At 38.9% G+C, this 19964-nt stretch overlaps 1 protein-coding gene across 1 annotated transcript in view; it reads left to right on the forward strand.

The window, feature by feature from the left end:
• Positions 1 to 312: 312 nt before the first annotated feature.
• LOC139714200 (uncharacterized) overlaps positions 313 to 19964 on the forward strand; it is a 50127-nt gene continuing 30475 nt past the window's right edge. The window contains exons 1-4 of the mRNA XM_071625918.1: positions 313 to 394; positions 4144 to 4387; positions 5850 to 5951; positions 8787 to 9002. Coding sequence (XP_071482019.1) covers positions 4304 to 4387; positions 5850 to 5951; positions 8787 to 9002 — 402 coding nt within the window. The 5' untranslated portion in view covers positions 313 to 394; positions 4144 to 4303. The remainder of the gene's footprint in view (positions 395 to 4143; positions 4388 to 5849; positions 5952 to 8786; positions 9003 to 19964) is intronic.

Below are 19964 nucleotides of genomic sequence, written 5' to 3' on the forward strand. Positions count from 1 at the left end.
AGTGAATTCTGCAGTTGAATACTTTGAAACGACAGACCGAAGTTGAAGTCAGAACCTTCAATTACAAATGTGTAATAGAAGGCTCTGGTTGAAGTCGAAGTTGGCAAATGCTGCCACCTGTCGTGTGTACAAATTCCAGCTAGCTTGCTCATTTGGATATTAGAGCGCATGCGCACAATATCTCTTTTCGCTGATCTAAATTTTGCTTCCTGTTTTCGCTCCGTGTGTAAGTAAACGGTCCTTCTCTGTCCCTTACGTGTACACTCTGAAGGAAAACCCAAGTATTGGTGGCAGCGAAATTGACACTTCGTACATTTCTTCAACGGAAGGGGCTGAAGAGGTCCCTTAACTCACCTTATTTTATCGAATTTCTGATCCCCAAGGATTGTTTGAGGTGAGTAAGGTGATGTTCTTCATAGATCCATTGACTTAGTGTACATTAAGTTATGTATCCAATAATTTGGACTGAAGGAAGCAAGGAAAATTAGCATATTTTGTGAGAAACTGAACATTCCCAGACGCCGTTCAACATCAACATTATTTTGTCATTGCTTGCTGCCTATGTGCCTGCTACTGTGTGTACGTACGTGCGCTGCACTGGACTGGGCATTCATTCATTTGCTGTATTTTGGTTGGGGAAGGCTGCGGTTGTCTGTGTGCAACTTTGCGCTCGGACGAAGTCGAATCGATCATTCAGGATCGTGTTGTTGAGTATAATTTTACTTGGTATTAGGAAAACCCATAAAATTTACTTGCATTGGTAGATATCCTCCAAAAGGCCCTGTAAAAGAGGTGCTTTGACTTAGTTTTAGACTGGAGTGGGGGTGTGTCACGATCGCGGTCGTGTTCGGCCAGTCAACTGTCAAGTCACCACATCGGGCCACAATTGCAAGCCTAAGGTCATTGAAGGAAGGGGTGCTAGTTTTATGGTCTTTTCTACCACTGGTAGATCTAGATTCCTAATTCGGCAATTGTGCACTTTACGGCCCTATATCATCGGTGCGAGATTTTACCCTAATCGAGCGGTGCGTGCAAATCTGAGTACCTATCAATTATCATGCACCGCGGGTCGACAGCGTGTCTTCCGGCACTGGACTGTGTACATGTGTGTGATATTGTTGGGATGCAGTGTGTGTGAATGTGTCAACGTGCGTGTGCGTAATGAAAGCTCGTATGGTACGCCACATGGTTGCTCTAGTACGCCCTTCCCTGTGCGGCGCGGTGTGATCAAGCGCCAGCAGCTAGCAGCTGGGTGCTGTGCATTGGCACACAACAAAACGCAACGAGTGGTAAACTTCCTAGCTTCAATCATGATTTTAATAAATGAATTTTGTTTCTTGTCTTACGTTTATTCTTAGGTAAGGAATCACTAATTAACCTATTGCAGAGGACATATTTCCACTCGCTACCTTGGCGAAATTATTTTGTGAAACAATGATAAAAAAACCCTAAATCTTATCCCGATTTGTCAGTCTGTTAGTGTTTATTTCGTCTCTACACAGTTAGCGTTTAACGAGCCCGACCAGACGCCGTGCGAAGTGTGTTAGGTTCTAGGGACTGTATACGGGCAGCCACTACATGGACACACACACACACACACACACACACACACAAGCCTCGCCCGTGTGGTTGGTTTGCGCGATTTGTGATGGGGTCGGGTCTGATCGGCACGCGAAATCGTGATCACACAGTGTTCGATGTGTCTGCTAGCTCCGCAGAAGCGCAGTGAGTGAGGCGGGCGTTTAGTGACCTTATCACTTGTCAAACAGCGTTCCATACAGCAAGAGAAGCTCGCCAGCAGCTCAGTGCGTGGTGGTTCATGGGATAATACCTTGGCATACGGTGAATGAGGTACCGATAATATAGGGCCGTAAAGTGCACAATTGCCCCTAATTCTGTTTTGAAAGAGTTCATGATGATGAGCTATGTATCAGTTCGGACAACCTCAGAATTCGGAAGTTTTCCAATATCGGCAGTCCTGGCCAAAGCCTGCCGTAGAGCGCACTCAATACTTTCGAATTCGGAAGTGTCCGATGCGCTAGCGGCCGTCGGCAATGCGAGTGCATGCACGCTTTCAGACTGATGGCGCAAAGCAAGGAAAAATCTCAGAAATTCATATCAAAATCAACATGTTTTTTTGAATTTTACAATGTACCTTGATCATGTTGATGTGTGGATTGTGGAATATCTGTCAAATGTGTAGGGTGAGTTCCTTTGAAAGCAATTTAGAATTATGATTATGGGTGAGAGTGGTTAGTTAGGTAAGAAGAAGAGTGCCGTTGTTAGCCAATGCGTGCCGAAAGCCGAAAATCTACGAAAACTTCCGAATTTTGAAGTTGCCCGAACTATTATGAGGGGAGATTCGGTCGTGATTCCATTCTCATTCGGTTCTTGCAATCTTAGGGAAAAATGAGTTTGCATGATGCTACCGTAAACTGGTGCTGGTTATTAAATATAAGTACATATACGATGTAGATCTAACGTGTTAGACCACCTCTGTCCCGTTTACCCTGGTTTTCCTTCAGAGAAATCTAGGTCCTACACGTATTCCTTGAATTAATGTCCATTAAAGAACATGTGACAGCACTGGTGCTGGGTGTTGAATTTACATTTATGCATTGTGAGCACCTTTGCGCGGATGTTGCTGTTGATCTTGCATACAAAGCCACGCCTAAAACATTCACTGTGATGAAAAAAGTTATTGCAAGGGGTGTCTTCTTGGCAATATCCACTCCCCAAGATGTGGAGCTAGTGAAAAACTAACTGCACCATCGGATTCAGCATCCTGAACTACTCGCATGCCACACGCTGGTACAATCCTTTGCACAAGTAGCAAAGCAGACGCCGAGATATCAAGTTAGGTGTGATTCTAATGACATTTTCACCAATTTATCGTATCGTCAGAGTCATGTACCAGCACTTTAGTAAGATATGGAGCAAAACATCCTCTTTCATATGATACCAAATTTGGTAGGATTTGATGGCAGAATGGAGATTTTGCAATAAAGGCGATTTTTGGCACAAAAATGCGGGGTCAAACAGCTTTGGCGCGCAACTCCATTGTGTTCTATGGGACTTGTGTGTTGTATGTGTAAGATAAAGGCGCGTTTTGTCTGAAGGTTGGCCATGCGTGATCAGACACCCTATGTTAGACAGAAAAATCTGTCAGATGCGGAGTTTATAACATTTTGGACATTTTATCGTACAAAGGCATGGCATCTACTGTAGCCCTCAAAGTCAAATATCAGATGCGATGTGTGTTGCATGCATGATGAATGTTGGGACTTGCAGTGGTAGATACTGTATCCTCCAAAAGGCCCTGTAAAAGAGGTGCTTTGACTTAGTTTTAGACTGGAGTGGGGGTGTGTCATGATCGTCGTGTTCGGCCAGTCAAGTCACCACATCGGGCCACAATTGCAAGCCTAAGGTCATTGAAGGAAGGGGTGCTAGTTTTATGGTCTTTTTCTACCACTGGTAGATCTAGATTCCTAATTCTGTTTTGAAAGAGTTCATGATAATGAGCTACGTTTTGTATGTATCAGTTCGGACAACCTCAGAATTCAAAATCAAATATCAGATGCGATGTGTGTTGCATGCATGATGAATGTTGGGACTACAGTACATCTCAATCTACATCGTGTAGGCCAGCTAATATCTATAGAAGAAGTAGTGAGTGTATGACATTGACGACAAATATTTTTTGAGATGTCATTATTGATCAATACCATACGATGTAAATGTTGTCTTGCATACATGTACATTGATTTCAAGCACACATTAGAATGCAGTTACACGTGGATGGTCTGCGTCTTGTGGTTATCTGTTTTGTTTTGTTTTTTTTTCCCCTGAGACATACATACACGCTGTACAATATTTTAGTTGAAATTAACCTTGAATGTTATACTTTCTTAATTTTGAACCTGTGGCTATCTATTTATTATGTTTTATTGAAAAAAAAACAACAACAACAACCCACACCAAGGTTCGACCTCCTGTGCCAAAATTTGACCGTGCGTAAAAACATAGGTTTCTACATGTAGCTGGCTGTCAAATCTTGGACAGCGTTATGGTTGATTTATGGGCAGCTTGCTTTATTTATTATTGTTATGTTTTTAATAATCTATTTTTTTTTTCTGTCTTCAGGTACTCATTGCACAAGCCAGCAGAAGATGAATGTTTACCATGCTAATGGATCAAACTTACTTGGGATATTATAAGCTTGATTTCTATTGCCTAATATCCGACTTACTGGGATCTGTGGTCTGTTTCTGTCAACTCTGAGTCTGTGTGCTGTTATTACTTGATGAGTGACAACCCAGAGCGGGGAGGGTTCACCATGGATCCTGTCCCAGACCTGGTCCCACTTAAAAACTACAACTTCAGAAAGGTAAGGCTGAAGCCCGATCCTGTATATTGTGTTCCCTGTTTTGTTGCGAGTCAGTTGCTGCAGTACAAAAGTGTGTGGCTAGTTGATGAGGGAGGCCAAATGGTCTCTTTCTGTGAATACCATGGCCATGTACTACCCTTGATTTTTCGAGAGAATCTCATGAGCCGCGTGCAATTTAGCTTGGTAGAAATCGTCGGGTGAGAATGAGAAGAGCGTTAAGTTGCCACAAAACCCATAGTGTTCGAGACAGCTTTAATAACGCCCTTCTCATTCTCAACCGATGAAATGTTCTTCAATGTGGAGTGCTATACAACGGTATTGTACTGCATTCAGGATACCTTGGATAACATACCTTGGAAGTGGGTGTAAAGTTACACCAAACTTTTAATATTTGCCCCTCGGTGTCGTGCATCCATGCATATCATACATTTTGTTGTTCATTAAATGTTCTATCTGAGGTGACATATGGCTAATTTGAAAGCTTCATGCAAGTGAATATCACTTTATACTACTTTATTGCTGCATTCAATATTCAAAGCATGAGCTGTCTTGATCAGGGTACTCTGAACATTTTCTTTGTTGTTGTTGCAATTTAGCATTAAGTTTTTAGAGGAAGTGATTTATAATCTTGATAGGTATTCATCATGACTGCTAAAGATATTATCAGGGATATTTAGAAAGTAAAGAAGACTGCCAAGCAAGCAATCATGGACGTTGCAAACAAAAGCCATTGTTCATTGAAAGGTCTGTAGGTGCAATATATGGCTAATTTGAAAGCTTCATGAAAGTGAATATCACTTTACACTACTTTATTGCTGTATTCAATAAGTATGAGCTATCTTGATCAGGGTACAGGGAACATTTTGTTGTTGATGTTTTTTTTTTGGCAGTTTAGCACTCAATTTGAGTAGTGTGATGATTATAATCTTGACAGATATTCATCATGACTGCTGAAGATATGTATCAGAGATATTGAAAAAATAAAAATAAAGAAGACTGCCAAGCAAGCACTCTCACTAATTTGTAATTTATACTAACTATTGAATTTTTCTTATGTTCCCCATGGAATGCTTTGATATGACTTTGCAGACACATTTGACAACTGTCACAGTAATTTAAAGTATTTTCCCAGTAAATTTGATTTCTGATTCCATGTACATGTAGGCTGTAGCACAGATGAAATTCATTTTTTTCAAGTTACAATGTAAATTTGTGCATCCTTATTCACACCATCTGATTATGCTACAATATCTGCCAGTCTTTCGCTTTTATTCCAATGAATTTTATCAAGACCCATAAAGACTAAAGTTGTTTGCACTGTATAATTTTGGTTCTACATATCATTGTTTATTGTTACTGAAAGACTGTTATTTCTGTAAGATGGGAAATCTCATCGACAGTGTGAGCATGGTGTGTGCTAGAACCACAGGTAGTGATCGATAATGCTGTCTTGCGTTGACAGGCCAAGCTAAATTCGTCTGTGGCGTGGCTAGTGTCCAGGGCGTACGGAGAGAGGGAGGACCCACCCCCTGACCTGCTTGATCCGCTCTATCAAGATAATGAGGTGAGCTAGCCGTCTAATCTCTGTACAATGTAGGCCTGTATAATAATTTGTGCCTTTCCCTGTGAGATTAGGATTATCTACATTGTCCATGGACATGTACAATATTATTTCCTGAGTTCAATACCAGCAGAAGGTTATTTTCTTGATATGGGTGTGTTCATGAAGGGCGCATATGGTTTGTATGTAACGTAGGATTTTACACACACATGTGATACAGTATAGGGGAGTTCTGATCAAAACATACACCTTGTATACATGTCTGTACATTGTACAATGCAACAGCCTGTAAGTAATGGAGTTGTTTTTATTTTTTTAAACTCTTTTGTTAATTGTCATTGTATGTGCAGTAAGCCTACACATTAGTATGTATTGTTTTTCTGTGGTTTGATGATTTTATTTTTCAGTGTATTTCACAACACGAGGCATAAAGATGAAGACTACTTTGTAGCCATTGCAGTCTTCCAATTTCATTTTATGAAAGGTCATTTGATGAAATGTCATTTTAGAATATATTGTTGTGATGGCATGAAAATACATTGCCAGTATTCTCATGGTCGGGCATCCAGGCATTTACTGGCAGCTCGAGTGAAAACAAACCAATGATCACAAAGATAAAATTTAATCTTATTTTTTTTTTTCCATAATTGGCTTTTCAATTCCATGAAACTGTCAGATATGCTCTATCTTTATTTCTGATAGCCACAAGAAATGTTATTGATAGACGACAGAAAAGAATGGTATTGGTAGATTGAGGATTCTGAGTGCTTACCGTGCCATATAAAGACTATAACTACGTACACATGTGGTATTTTTTTTGTACATTTTTACTGCTTGTGCATGCAGCATTCGCACAGATTCACTTCACACTCTAGCTACATTGTACATGTACAGTATCTAAATATCGAGATGGAAAGTTTTTAGTACTCTCCGCATGCAAGCATTTCGTATTCACTCTAGATACACTGTACATTGTATACTGGAAGTGACGTACATTGTACGTGTACAATGTATACCTGACCATGAGAATATGTTTACAAAGTTTCTGCTAAGGAACCTACAGTACATTGTAACCGTAGTTATTATCGTAAGTAACTGATTGAAAGTGATGACATGTTCCTGTAATTTCTTTACATTGAAATGTAAAAATATTTCGAGGTGCAGCCACATATTGGACTTGATAATTGTGAATATTTTCCTGTTGTTACAATTTAACAAAAGCAATTTAGCCAAAAAGTTGAAGGAGCTGAGAGAGCTGCAAAATTGATGAAAGAAGTGCAGTGAATTCTGGTACAATCTGTAGCTGACGAATGTTAATGCTACAAATGTATGCAATAGTCCCATGCATCAGCGGGCTATAAAAAACACAATTGAAACAAATGACCTGTATCCAAGACTTGTGAATCTGCTGCTTTTTAGTATACATTGTAACATACTTGCTGTACAAGTGTTTTTGTACATCCATATCACAAATGTGTTGATTACCTGCATACTGTAGAAGAAGTCTTTGTCTTGAGGGAGATGGGAAAATATCAAGAAAAATATTTAAGTAAGCAGCCATACAGAGGGATTCGGAATAATGTTTATACTGTTTGTATGTGAAATCTGTTATCAAATTATGGAGTACATGTATTGGTACTTCAAGAGATTATTTGCCATCTCCGCTATCAGTCTGTATAGACTTTGAACTTCTTTTGACTTTGCCTGCAGAAATTTATCAATCATAAAAGAATTGAAAAATAAACTTGGGCATCATTTTGTCAGTGTTTGCAGTGTATACAATTTCAAAACTTCAGCATATAAACTATAAGACCTCAGCTGTTTTCTCTCTAAAGTGGTAGCAAAAGCACAAGCAAGTGTTTACATTGACAGACCCATGTACGATGTACATTGTACAGTATGTTTGAATGTACAGTATAGTAAATTAGCTTTAATATTCCACTACTATCATTACGCTATTATGCTACCATTACATAGATTTTTAGCAAATGTACACGTGTACGGTGTAGTATACATTGTACCTGTACACTGTACCCTTTAGGGATTAAATTCTATACCAATATACAGTGTACTTGATTGTACATCATGATACTGTATTTCAAACATGCATACAAAACTACATTTATTGTATAACCTGTTACATGTATACCCATGGGTAAAATATAAAAACAGATGTACAATGTATTATCATGCTATGTACTTGTTATGTACAAGTTTTCCACATGGATTTTCAAAAGATTTACAGTATACAGTTTAGCAGTTTTATGAGAAATTCAATGTGCTTGTACACGTGTACCTGGATGTACAGACATGTTCACATGTCTGTCCTGTAATCTGTATGAAGAATCAACATGTGAAATGTAAAGAAATTGCTCAGGTGACTTTACATGTACAATGTGTTATGTGTAGGTCTCAAGAATATAAAAAAAAACCACCTGCCACAAAATAAACTTGGAAGGGTTTAAATAAAGTTGCCATGCTGTGTAGTTGTATACAAGAGAACCTTTTAACATGCTGGGATGCTATCATGTGTCTGCATGTTTTTGCACAGATATTTTAAACCTGTACCAACTCCAAGCTATCAAAGGTCAAAACTTCGAAGATTACAAATGTGGCGTGAACCGAACTACTGTAAAAGTGGATATTTTCGCGCGACTAATTTTTCACGCTCAGCGGGGTAAGAAGAGTTTCGCGTGTTCTTACTGTAATTCCGCGCAATCAAGACTTCAACTGTTGGAACATATGGTAAGCAAAAATATTTGTGTGCTTTAATTTTTGCGCAAGGTTCTGATGCGCGAAAATTTCCACTTTTACAGTACTGTGTGAATTCACCCACAGGGAGAGGACCACGTCAAACCCTCTGTCATCTACCAGCTGGCCTCCGGAGAGCTCTACAGCAGGGTGTGCTCCAACATCTTTCCCCCTTCTATCCACCCCTGGGAGGGGCATGTTGCCATCATCCAGGGCCTGTCCAGACGCGGCATCTACGTCGTCGACGACCGCGGCCAGCCGGTCACGGAGTCGATGCTGTCGCAGACGCAGAAGATCAAATTGGTGAGTCCCATGCAATGTGCCTATTCCGTTTAATATGTCAGATTAGGAAAGATATCTAGGCCTATCAAAATATCTTGATGGTACAGACAGTAAGTCTTGTGTAGCAGCAGATGTAATTTGGAATTGTACACGTATTTCAGTGACAAAACATCAGTATTAAAATTGAAAATGATTTGTCACTCTCTCATCTCAGATGGGAATAAATGTCTTCAGTGAATCCTTTCAGTATGTTATCATGGCAACAGCTAATCAGACAGTGTATTCTTTTTTTGTGTAATATTTGAAAACACTGTAGTCCTTCTGGGTTTTTCAAACATGCTTTTATAGGAGATGCTTAAAAATTTTATCCATAATGAAAAGGAAAGTCTTATTCAGAAGTGTTGAAATTTGTCTTTGTCAGAGAAGAGTTACTAAGATTAGAAATTATAAAGAATTACTACCAAAATAATCTGATGTTAGATGGAATTGAGGAGGGAAAAAAAAAATCTCCACAAAAGAATGAAAATCAATTCAGGCATTAAATACCCAGCCACAGCAGTAAAGTACATAGGGCTTCATGGCTAGATCTGTTTACTGCAGTGTGCATATTTTTGGCATACAGTTGTGAAAATGTGGATGATTCAGGGGGAGCTACACTGTACATGTATTATAAGGTCAAGTTTTTGACACAGTTGGCAAAAATTAGATTACTCCGGCTAGACTTCAGCTTAGTCTGTAATCTGAAATCATAGTACACTGTAGGTCTATAAAGGTTTATGGTCTTTGCATGACCTGCACAATTGCTATAGCCGTGGCTTGGGTACAATTCTAGCGAGGGGATGGGTTGGCGCTGTGGGTTGGTACATAATGTATGTGCACTGATGTGTGTGCATGATGTGTGGGTGTATGTGTGCATCTGTCTTTGACATTGAATATGTGTGAGTGTTTTCTGGAATGCAGGAATGTCATATTCACATGAGCTATTGTATTGTGTTGTGTACATAGTTATGCAAGCTCCAAAAATATAGATTTACACCCAAAGGTGCTTGATGTGATCTTCATGTTGTTATCAGCAATTAGTCATGCATGTGAAATGAACAGTAAATAGGACAACCCACTGTTTACTCACAAGAAAAAAAAAGACAACAGCAGAAAAGAAATGAAAAGAAAAAGACCATGGTGTATAAAAAGCCCTACTGTTTATCAGTTGCTTGTTATCTAAACAAGTGTGTAATTGCACAAACAGTTTGAAATGTGGACGGGCTTACATGTTTGGTGTAAAATGTACCCATAAACTACTGATACGCGTACAAAACTTGGGATCAGCATCATGTGACACGGCGACGACACTGGATGATTCAGAATTTTGTTTACCGCTCGAACAGACGATGTGTGTAGAACAGATGATGTGTGTAGAATGCTTGGTCGTATGATTCAGATATTTTGGAGAACGCTGCCAGGGTATCCGACCACGTTCCCAATTATCTCCAGGGCTGGCCAGGGTTGGCTCTGTGTTTAAAAATAAAGCAAAGCCCCGTAACCACTTGTTAAGTTAATAGTGAGTCCACACAGAGGAATGTTCGTGGCGGTCCACCCAGTGTTGATGGCGTTATAATGTGATGTGGGCTGTGGAGTCGCGATAGGGCTGCTCTACTGTCTGTGCATACATTTGTAGGAATGACTCATGCACATACGTACACACACACCATACACACTTGCATGCACGTACAAGTTTGTATGCACTGGGATGATGTTTGGGTGTGGGATAGGCTAGTACATGTGTGAGAATCCATCTTCCCTGCTCAGAATAGAGTTGGGGGTGGGGGGGGGGGGCGAGGAGGTGGGGTGGGGTATTAAAGATTGGGGCACCAATGTGACATTTTGTGTACTGTATGGATGGATGACTGCCAGGGAGTAAATACAGACAGGCGCAGGGCTTTTCAGCACATTCCGCTCCTGTACATACATAATGCGTTCCGTAATGTATCCATTCACAGTACAGACACAGCCTACTAAAGGTGTGTGGACAAAAAGACACTGCCATGGCCATGGGCACTGTCAAGGTACAGAGTCAGCACTCGCTATCAAAAGTGTAGACTTTGCTCACTATATTCTGCAGAATGGCTGCTTTTATTGTGGCAGGTGTACCAGACTTGATTCAACCTGGTTATCACTTGCTATAAAATGTGGGTGATCAACGGCTACAATTGTATCATGTTTTTATCACAGTTGTAATCTTACGTTTCTCTTTTTCTGTTTATGTGTCTTCAAGTGTAGGCCCCTACATGATTTGTAAATACCCATTGTAGAGAAGTACGTACCGGTAGATGGAAATGAAAATCTATCTTCCTCGTGCCCTATCAATGCAATTCTTAAAATTTCTGTTACGAAATTTGGCATTGTCTTGCTTCAAGTTCAAAGGTGTTACTCTGACTCGACTTGCAGATGGAACAAGTAGGACAAGGCTTCGTCTTCCACCTCTCAAAACACCATTTCAAACTCTCTAAATTTTCAGACATTAGTACAAACTCTGTTGCACTTTTGTGAGCTCTATTGGGACATGACTATACACACAATGGATCCACATGTATTTTTAATATGCATTTTAGACAACATTCAGTCTTATGTGTATATGTACTCTAGATCTCATGACTGCACACTTGACAAATTTCAGTCTGAGAATTTGCATTGACTTTGTGTTGTGATTAAAATAATTGTCAAAATGTGACATAGAGTTTTAATAATCAACCGAGTTAAACTGTAATTGTGCCACCAACCTCACAGTATGGTGTACAACTGTAATTGTAGTACCAAGGAGCGTATGAAGTCCTTGGTACTACCAAACCCTGTGTACTATTTTTCTCTACCAGGCCTTGAATCCAGTACTACTGTTCATGAGTGCCAGTAGAACTCCCCTTTCCCATTTCCTCACCCCCAGTCCCTGACCCTCTTCACCTCTGTGTTGTTCCATGTCCAGTCATCTGCATTCAACAGGCTTTGATTTTTCTTTTCCTTTTCTCTTCCATCATCGCAAATAAGCTTGACCCACTTTCAGGAAAAGCTAGGTGAAAACAAACCTCAAACTTCAGTAAACATTCAATGAATTGGGAGTGGTGATGGGGGGGGGGGGGGGGGGGGTGTTGAAAAGAGAGGTCACCACTTGAAGTGTGTGTGTGTTTTATACATTCTGTGTGTGTGCCTGCTTGTGTGTTTGCATCATTACCACTTGAGTACAATGCTCATACAATATTACAATGTATGTGGGCCATTTGAGACTTGCCCACACTTAACAAAGTGTACAAAGTGTACCCTGTGCATAATGGTAACCCTGCTTCAAGTGTCCAACTGTCAAATACGTCCCTCATATTCTGTAACACATGTCACTGTCCATTGAAAAACACTTGAAGAGAAATCTTGATGTTGTTGAAATTGTTTACAATAATACAGTGCAGTATATATAGGTCAAACAAATTTACATGTACAGTGTTTGCTGTGATCTGATTACAAATTGCCGATCTCGGTTTCTGCTATACTAGTGTAGGCTAATCTACTGGAAATCTGCTTCTGTGACTGAAACCAGTGACATTGAACCAGTGATACAGTTATGAATTGATGTTGATAAACTGTGATGTGTATAACACTCTTTTGTGACTATTAAGTCCACCGCACACTATACAGGTCATGAGTATATGACTGACAGACTTTGGATGTGAAATAAACAAGCATGTTTATTCCGAAGCTATTATGATTGATTTTGGATTCAAAGTCTGTCAGTCATAAGGTCGTGAGTCGTATAGTGTGCGGCGGGCTTTAGGCACATTAATAATGTACGTAATTCAGCAATATCAAACCATTGTGTGCAACATTGAATTTGAAGTTGATGGATGGACACCTGTGCTTCATGTTCAATAATGTCTGTGTGTAGTGTTACAGTGTACAACTTTAATTTGAAAGGGGGGAGGGGTGGGGATTAAAACCCAGTTGAAGTTTTCTCTCTCTCTTCTTTCATTCTTTAAAACAACAACAACAGCAGTTGAAGTTAACTCATTATACATGTAGGCCTATATCTCTTGTAGCCATTGATGCAGAGGTATGCGTGAGAGTGTGATACTGACATGGTGTACTACATGTACATGTAGTCCCCAGGTCAGTTCCTACACTTGTTCCAAAGAGAGAATGTGGTGTAAGTGACAGCCCTGCTCACCGCATAAACCTACAATCAGGTGTTTCACAGTTGCAGCAAGCATGTGCCTGTTACAGCACTGATGTCTGTAAAACTGGTAAAATGCCCATGGGTTGTGGGTAGGGGCATACTGCATGTTTACTGTATGTTGTGATCATACATGTAAGACCTGCTGACATTGCCCCCAGAAGCACAAATTTTACACAATCAATGTAAAAAAAAAGTGCTCATGCTCACTCAAGACAAGCTGAAAACCAAAGTCCTATTCCAAAAAGTCCCCAAGAGACAAGAATTCATTTGAAAAAAAAACCCCCAAAACGTCTGGCTGAATAAATAACTCACTGCTCACTCTTGTAGTTGTGCTGCCTATGAATTTGTGTAGCACATGCTTTCATGTGTGCTGCCTATGAATTTGTGTATGCTTTCATGTACCATCATTGATTTGAATGCGAAAGACTATACCCCTGTATCGAATGTCATTTACAGTTTTTGTTGTAATGGATAGAATATTTGAAATTTGAGGATTTTCTTGTCTAAGCTGTGCAAACATGCACACATTTTTTTGTGTATGGTTGTATTACATTGTTTTAGTGAGATTGAAAAATGATTATTTTTCTGTCTTTTATTTGGTGCTTCATCATGACTATTACAGTATGTACAGGTCCTGAAAGAAGGACCATCGTTGAACAAACCTGTTTGATATTTTTCAAAGGCATTTCATCATCCTGTGTTTTTGAGGGAGAAAAGATCAAAACAAACTTTGAACAAGAAAAGCCGTGATGGAATGATCATTGTAATTGCCTCACATGTTTGAGTGGTTGAGGCATACAGTTTGTATGCCTACAGTTTTGTACTCCTGATTTGAAGCAAAAGCTTGATCACTCCCTATTAAATGTTCAATTTGATCTCAAGTTTAAATGAGGTGATGCTACATGTATCTCCTGCACAGGTTGCTGCTACATATGAAACTCCACAGACCTCTTTCTATCTAAAAATGCCCCAAATGATAAAGATTGAAAAAAGAAGAAGATTTTAATACAGTGCACAGTGTGTTGTACTACACTTGTACCAAGTGCCATGCGTGGGTACTGTACTGTACAACCGCATGGTAGTTTGCAATGAAGATATAGTGGGAGTCCTACATTGTTTAATAGTAGAGCTCAATTCTGTGATGTGTAGTGAGCCATACATTTTATATGTAGGTGGCGGCTGTATGTTTTCATTATTACCTACGTACAAAGGGGCCAGATGCTGTGGCTAGTCTTCACACTCCGATGTGTCAAAGGTCAAAGGAACAATGGAGGTGACCCTGAAACCTGCACACTGTGGATCTGGATGGGATACAGAAGAATGCTGAGATTGACACCATTCAGAAAAACACATTTCAAGAGTGGAATGGAGTGTCCCAGGAATTTTCAATATGAGAACAGAGAACTAGTAAAATGTGTTGAATATGTACAGAAATGGTCAAACAGTTTTCATGCATTTAGTAGGATGGACATTATAGTGTGGGGTGGGAAGGAGGCATCTGGTTTGCGAACAGTATTGTACAGTACATGCTATTCTTTGTGGGTTAACATTCTGTAGGAATCTACGTGTAATGTACATTGCATAATTTATTTCCAGCGCTATAATGGCACAATAAATGTTTCAGAAATGTTACAATTTGTACTTCAAATGTATTTTCTGCATCATACATGTTTTACACAACATACAAGTGTACATGTATTTAAGTATATTTTATGTGAGTACAGTCTGTACATGTATTGAAACTAAAATTATAGATTTATAAAAAAAGGGGGCATTCTACACTTGCTCCGACTTTATAGCTGAATACTGTGGTATTATTTGTCTACTGTAGCAAAACACAATTCTGTTTCATTTGAAGTTTCTACATGTACATGTGGGTAATTCCGTGAAGTTGGGGCACAAAGTGTTACATTTTAGCATAACTCAATACTTATTATGCTATACATATATTGTTTATAGGCTTTACATTTGTATTGAGACCATACATTTTCCTGGAAATTTTGCGCCATTCAGACTCAATTTTGATGAAGTTATTAAAAAAATATGTAACGGTGTCCTGTAGCATCGTGATGTGTCCATGTAGCATCGTGATAGTTAAAATCTGGTCCTAAAAGACAAATTAATGCAATTAGCTTGACCAAAATTTGATATAATATGCATATACTAGATTAGTCAGATAGCTAAATATCTTAACTCTCCTCTCCACAGTTTTACTTTTACAAGAAAATTACACAATGTGTCGCTATGCTACGCGGTGTCCTTCAAATGTAACAAAAAAGGACACCGCGTAGCATCGTGATACATTTTGTAATATTCTTTTAAAATCAAAACTGTGTGCAGGAAATTTGAGATATTTAGCTATCTCATTCATATCTTGTAAATGCATATTTCATCAAATTTTGGTCAAGCTTATTGCCATAATTTGTCTCTTAGGACCAAATTTTACAATATCACGATGCTACATGGACACGTCACGATGCTACAGGACACTGTTACATATTGTTTAATAATTTCATCAAAATTGAGTCTGAATGGCACAAAATTTCCAGGAAAATGTGTGGCCTCAATGCAAATGTAAAGCCTACAAATAATAAATGTATAGCATAATTAATATTGAGTTATGCTGAAATGTATTTTTTAGATATCACGATGCTACATGGACACTGCCCCAACTTCATGGAATTACCCATGTACACACATGTAGGCCTACAAATAGTGTACAATGTTATTGGTTACATAGTCATGTGCAAACTACTTCTGTGGATGCACTGAAATGAAGTGCTGAGTTTCTTTTTGAATATGTTTCAAAGATGTAGGCCCTACATCTGAATGTATACTGTAAAACGAGGAATGTTCGCGTGCATTTTAATTTCGCGAATTTTGCGAGCGCCAAGATTCACGAAATTAAAATGCACACAGAATTCCTTGTCTACACTATATGCATTAAATGCCAGTGGCAATTCGCGAAAATTTCATGCCACGAAAAAGGCCGTTGGCTCCAATTTATGAGAATTTCGTACCATGAATATATCATGTTTTACAGTACCTGTCAATCAATCAGAACTAATCAGCAGCCATCAGTTGAAAGCATTGTACTTGTATTTCGTTTCTTGTAGGTTATCAAGGGTACTATGTTCTCATTCATTTATCACCAGTAGAATGCACATTTTTAGGGGCCCCAGTACATGTATTCAGGGTTCGAAATTGGCGATGGTCCGCTGGCCATTGGCCACCCAAAATCACGTCGGACTAGCTAAAAATCATAAAATTCTGAAGTTACTAGTCCGTCTGGCTAGCCAAAATATTGCTTCAGTGTCAAAATTGATTCTAAGTAGTCCGCCTGGCTAGTTAAAAAAAAAGTTAAGTGCGACCCCTGGTATTACATGTATGCCTTGTCGATACCAGGATACAGTGTTTGCAAACAGTTGATCCACTTCAAGGTAAAAATTTACAAACAAGATGGAGAATCAGAAAGGAAAGCCACTCAAAAAAAAAAAAAATGTAAAGCAAACTTGCCTCGAATGCACAACACTGTGGTTGTGCATGGAGGTTAAAAACTGCTGCAGTCAGAGAATACTTGCTCATTGTAGATTGCAAGCGAACTGTGATCTTCTAGGTTAAAGGGTGGGAATAATAGCTGATTTGTGATGGTTCTACAGGCTTTTATTTTGTCACCCACCTTGCAAATAATCATAATGGACAAATATGTCAGCCACAGGAATTTCTAACTTATCAAAAAAAAAAAAAGGAAAAAGGAAAAGGGAAAATAGAGTAAACAGAAGAGGCAGGCATGGTTGATTTGTGCCACTTTATAAGAATTTGCTACAAGCATAATTTACTTGTATCATAGAATAATATACAGGCATAGATTGCAGTCATTTATGTTCGATTTATTTTATATGGGCATTGGGCACACTCTTTGTAGTACAAATTTTGTGGAATGCCAGATGAGCAATCTACCACAGAACCTACAGCTGCATATTAAATGTAGTCTCTTGGAAGGACAAGACTATCTATGTACATTTGTAGGCGTGTCTTCATCAGACTAAGTTCGAACTAGGGGGCTTTTTGGGGTTTAGGAAAATACAAATGTAACTATAAAAGTAGACGCAATCCAATTAGCGCACTATTTCACAAACTACACGTAGACCAAAATTTTGGGGGAAATTTTCCCGATCAAAGCCAGCGCTATTTACGTCTTCACTTCACAAATAGTGGGTTAATTTGACATCGGGCTAATTTCCTTACAACAAAAAAGCATGCTTTTTAAAAACTTCGATCTGATGAAGACAGGCCTGTTGATTGTAGGAAGTTCACGCTCGCTCAAATACAGTGTACGTTGGGATTTGCTCAAGATAAATACTGTGTGGCCTTGTGTATTAAATAACTATAGGGTAGAATATGAGTGAAAGATTAAAGGTAATATTTCACCAAAAGACAGACAGACAACTGTAAAAGATTAATCAATGGGTATTAACTTTTGAATAACCAATGACTTATGGTGTCCTTTGAGGAAAGAAAAGGAACAATTTAAACAAAATCAAATAAGCCCCCCCCCCAAAAAAAAAAAAAAAAAAAAAAAAAAAATCTGTAGAACTGTTCCAGTGTCTGTACCACATTGACAGATCTCTGAATAAGTTCAGTGCTGGCAGAAGATTACATTTGTCTGGAGGAGGAAGTTATTTTGTACACTGTAAATGAATTTGCAGACTGTGTTTGTGTTTGTGCTGCTTTTTAGTTTACCAATGGTAAACACTATTATCTCATGAATATTTCATCCAGCGCAAAGATGGCACATTGACCCTTGGATAGCATCCTATAGTGTGTTTCATCTGAGCGTTCTTATTCTTTTTGCCCCCACCCCCCCCCCCCCCCAAAAAAAAAAAAAAAAGGTAAACATTGCTCCACTCACTGCTGGATTGCAACACAAGCTCTTGGTATTGGGGAACACCTCGGTACATATTTTGAATAATGTTTGCAGTACCAAAGAGCTTTGATATTAGCTAGTCCACATGATGTGTTGTAACTTGCCACAGTGCACCCTGTCAATTGTTTTGCTGTATTTGTATGTAAATGAGTTAAAGTTCCTTTTTTATACCAACAAACTGTACTACTACTACACTAAACAGATATTTCTCATCATGGTGAATTGAAATCCTAGGTTTACAAATGTAGGCCTACCTGATAAAGTTTAGAGGCTATCAAAGTCCTGTTGAATGAAATGTGTATTGTGTTTTCTACATCTTTGTAGTTGTTTTGGGAACGTATGTAAACACTGTACACTACACAAATGTTCTTAATGTCCTTAATAATCAAGTTGTCATGGAAATATTTTTGTACACGTACAAGTGTACACTGTAAATTTGAATAGTGTGTAGGTGGCCTCAATAGCTCTTGAAATCTTTGAGCTCACAAAGATGGTATTTGTTCTGCTGTTGGTACAAGCATACTTTACAGTTCTACCTGCTCTTTTTCATTTTTATGAGTTTTCTCTTTCTCATGCTCAACTCCTACAAAGAGGCACCTTTACAAATCATATTCAGGGCAGAGTAAACTAAACATTTGACATCCAACATTGGTGATGATAACATGTAGCACCCCCCCCCCCCCACTTTTGCTGATGTCCTTGAATTGATTTCGTGAACGCCACCATCCACAAATGCGACAGCTATGATGTAATGCAACGGTAGTACAATACAGATTACAATGGGTTGATAATGTAATCCATGCTATTGTTAGATACATTGATTGTTTGCAAGTGTAAACAATAGCAGAGTTCCTCTTCGTTGCCCCTTTCTAATCATAGCCTTTTAAGTTGATTGAAAACGGTAATACGGTACTCAAGGTCTTATGGTGTGGCATTCCTGGAGCTGCAAAATTTACAACCCTAATGCTCTATGGAGAATGCACAGTACAAATACTGTAACATCTACAAATCATTGCACTATAGTAGTCTGTTCTGTCATATCCTGAAGAGCCAATGTACGTACAGTTACACTAACAGTACATAATTTGTCTTTAATATGTACCATGGTATATTGCAAAAGACAGTATAGGGTCTTCAGTTCATACTGTGTGAAGTCTGCAAAATACACTGTATCAGTAGTTGGGTACTGTTGCACATGAATACCAAATTGCCAAATTTTAAAACCCTGGTATGCTTGATATAATGTAAGTTTGCATATTAGGCAGCATTGCTACTATGCCCAAGATTTTCAATGTGCCCAAGATCTTCTTGAAATTCAGTTATTTTCAAGATCTTTTATTTTTCTGCTTTAGTATCAATACCCCAGATGTTGTACTGATGTATCATTATCACAGTATGCATTATCATGCATTTACAAAGTGTACATGTAGTAAACACTGCCATGCATGATTGTAGTGTTTATAGTTGTTCATATCATTACATCCAGTATTTGATATTTAAAACTTCAAAGGAGACTTGAAATTATCCAAGGCAGACTGTACAGTATAAGGCAAGGCCATTTCTTGTGTTCACTTCCACGCAAAGTGGTGGATGTGGATATTGAAGGCATCCTTGAACCTTGATTAGACGGCAGCTTGCCATGTGATGTGAAAATAAGCCCACTGTGCCTGTATAGCCATGAAATTGGCTTACCCAGCACAATGCAGGGATGGGCGGGATTGTGTCTGGAGTCTGCTGCGCTATCTATCGCACACTGAAGTATAGAAGCAAGCCAGCCCAGTGTTTGCAAACAACCTCTGCTGTGAAGGAATTTTCTAGCGCAGGTAATGTGTTGACACAGATA

This window comes from Diadema antillarum, unplaced genomic scaffold (genome assembly GCF_040938485.1).
Source record: "Diadema antillarum isolate AM-2024a unplaced genomic scaffold, OU_Dant_1.0 scf00000045, whole genome shotgun sequence".
In the NCBI taxonomy this organism is placed as follows: Eukaryota; Metazoa; Echinodermata; class Echinoidea; order Diadematoida; family Diadematidae; genus Diadema; species Diadema antillarum.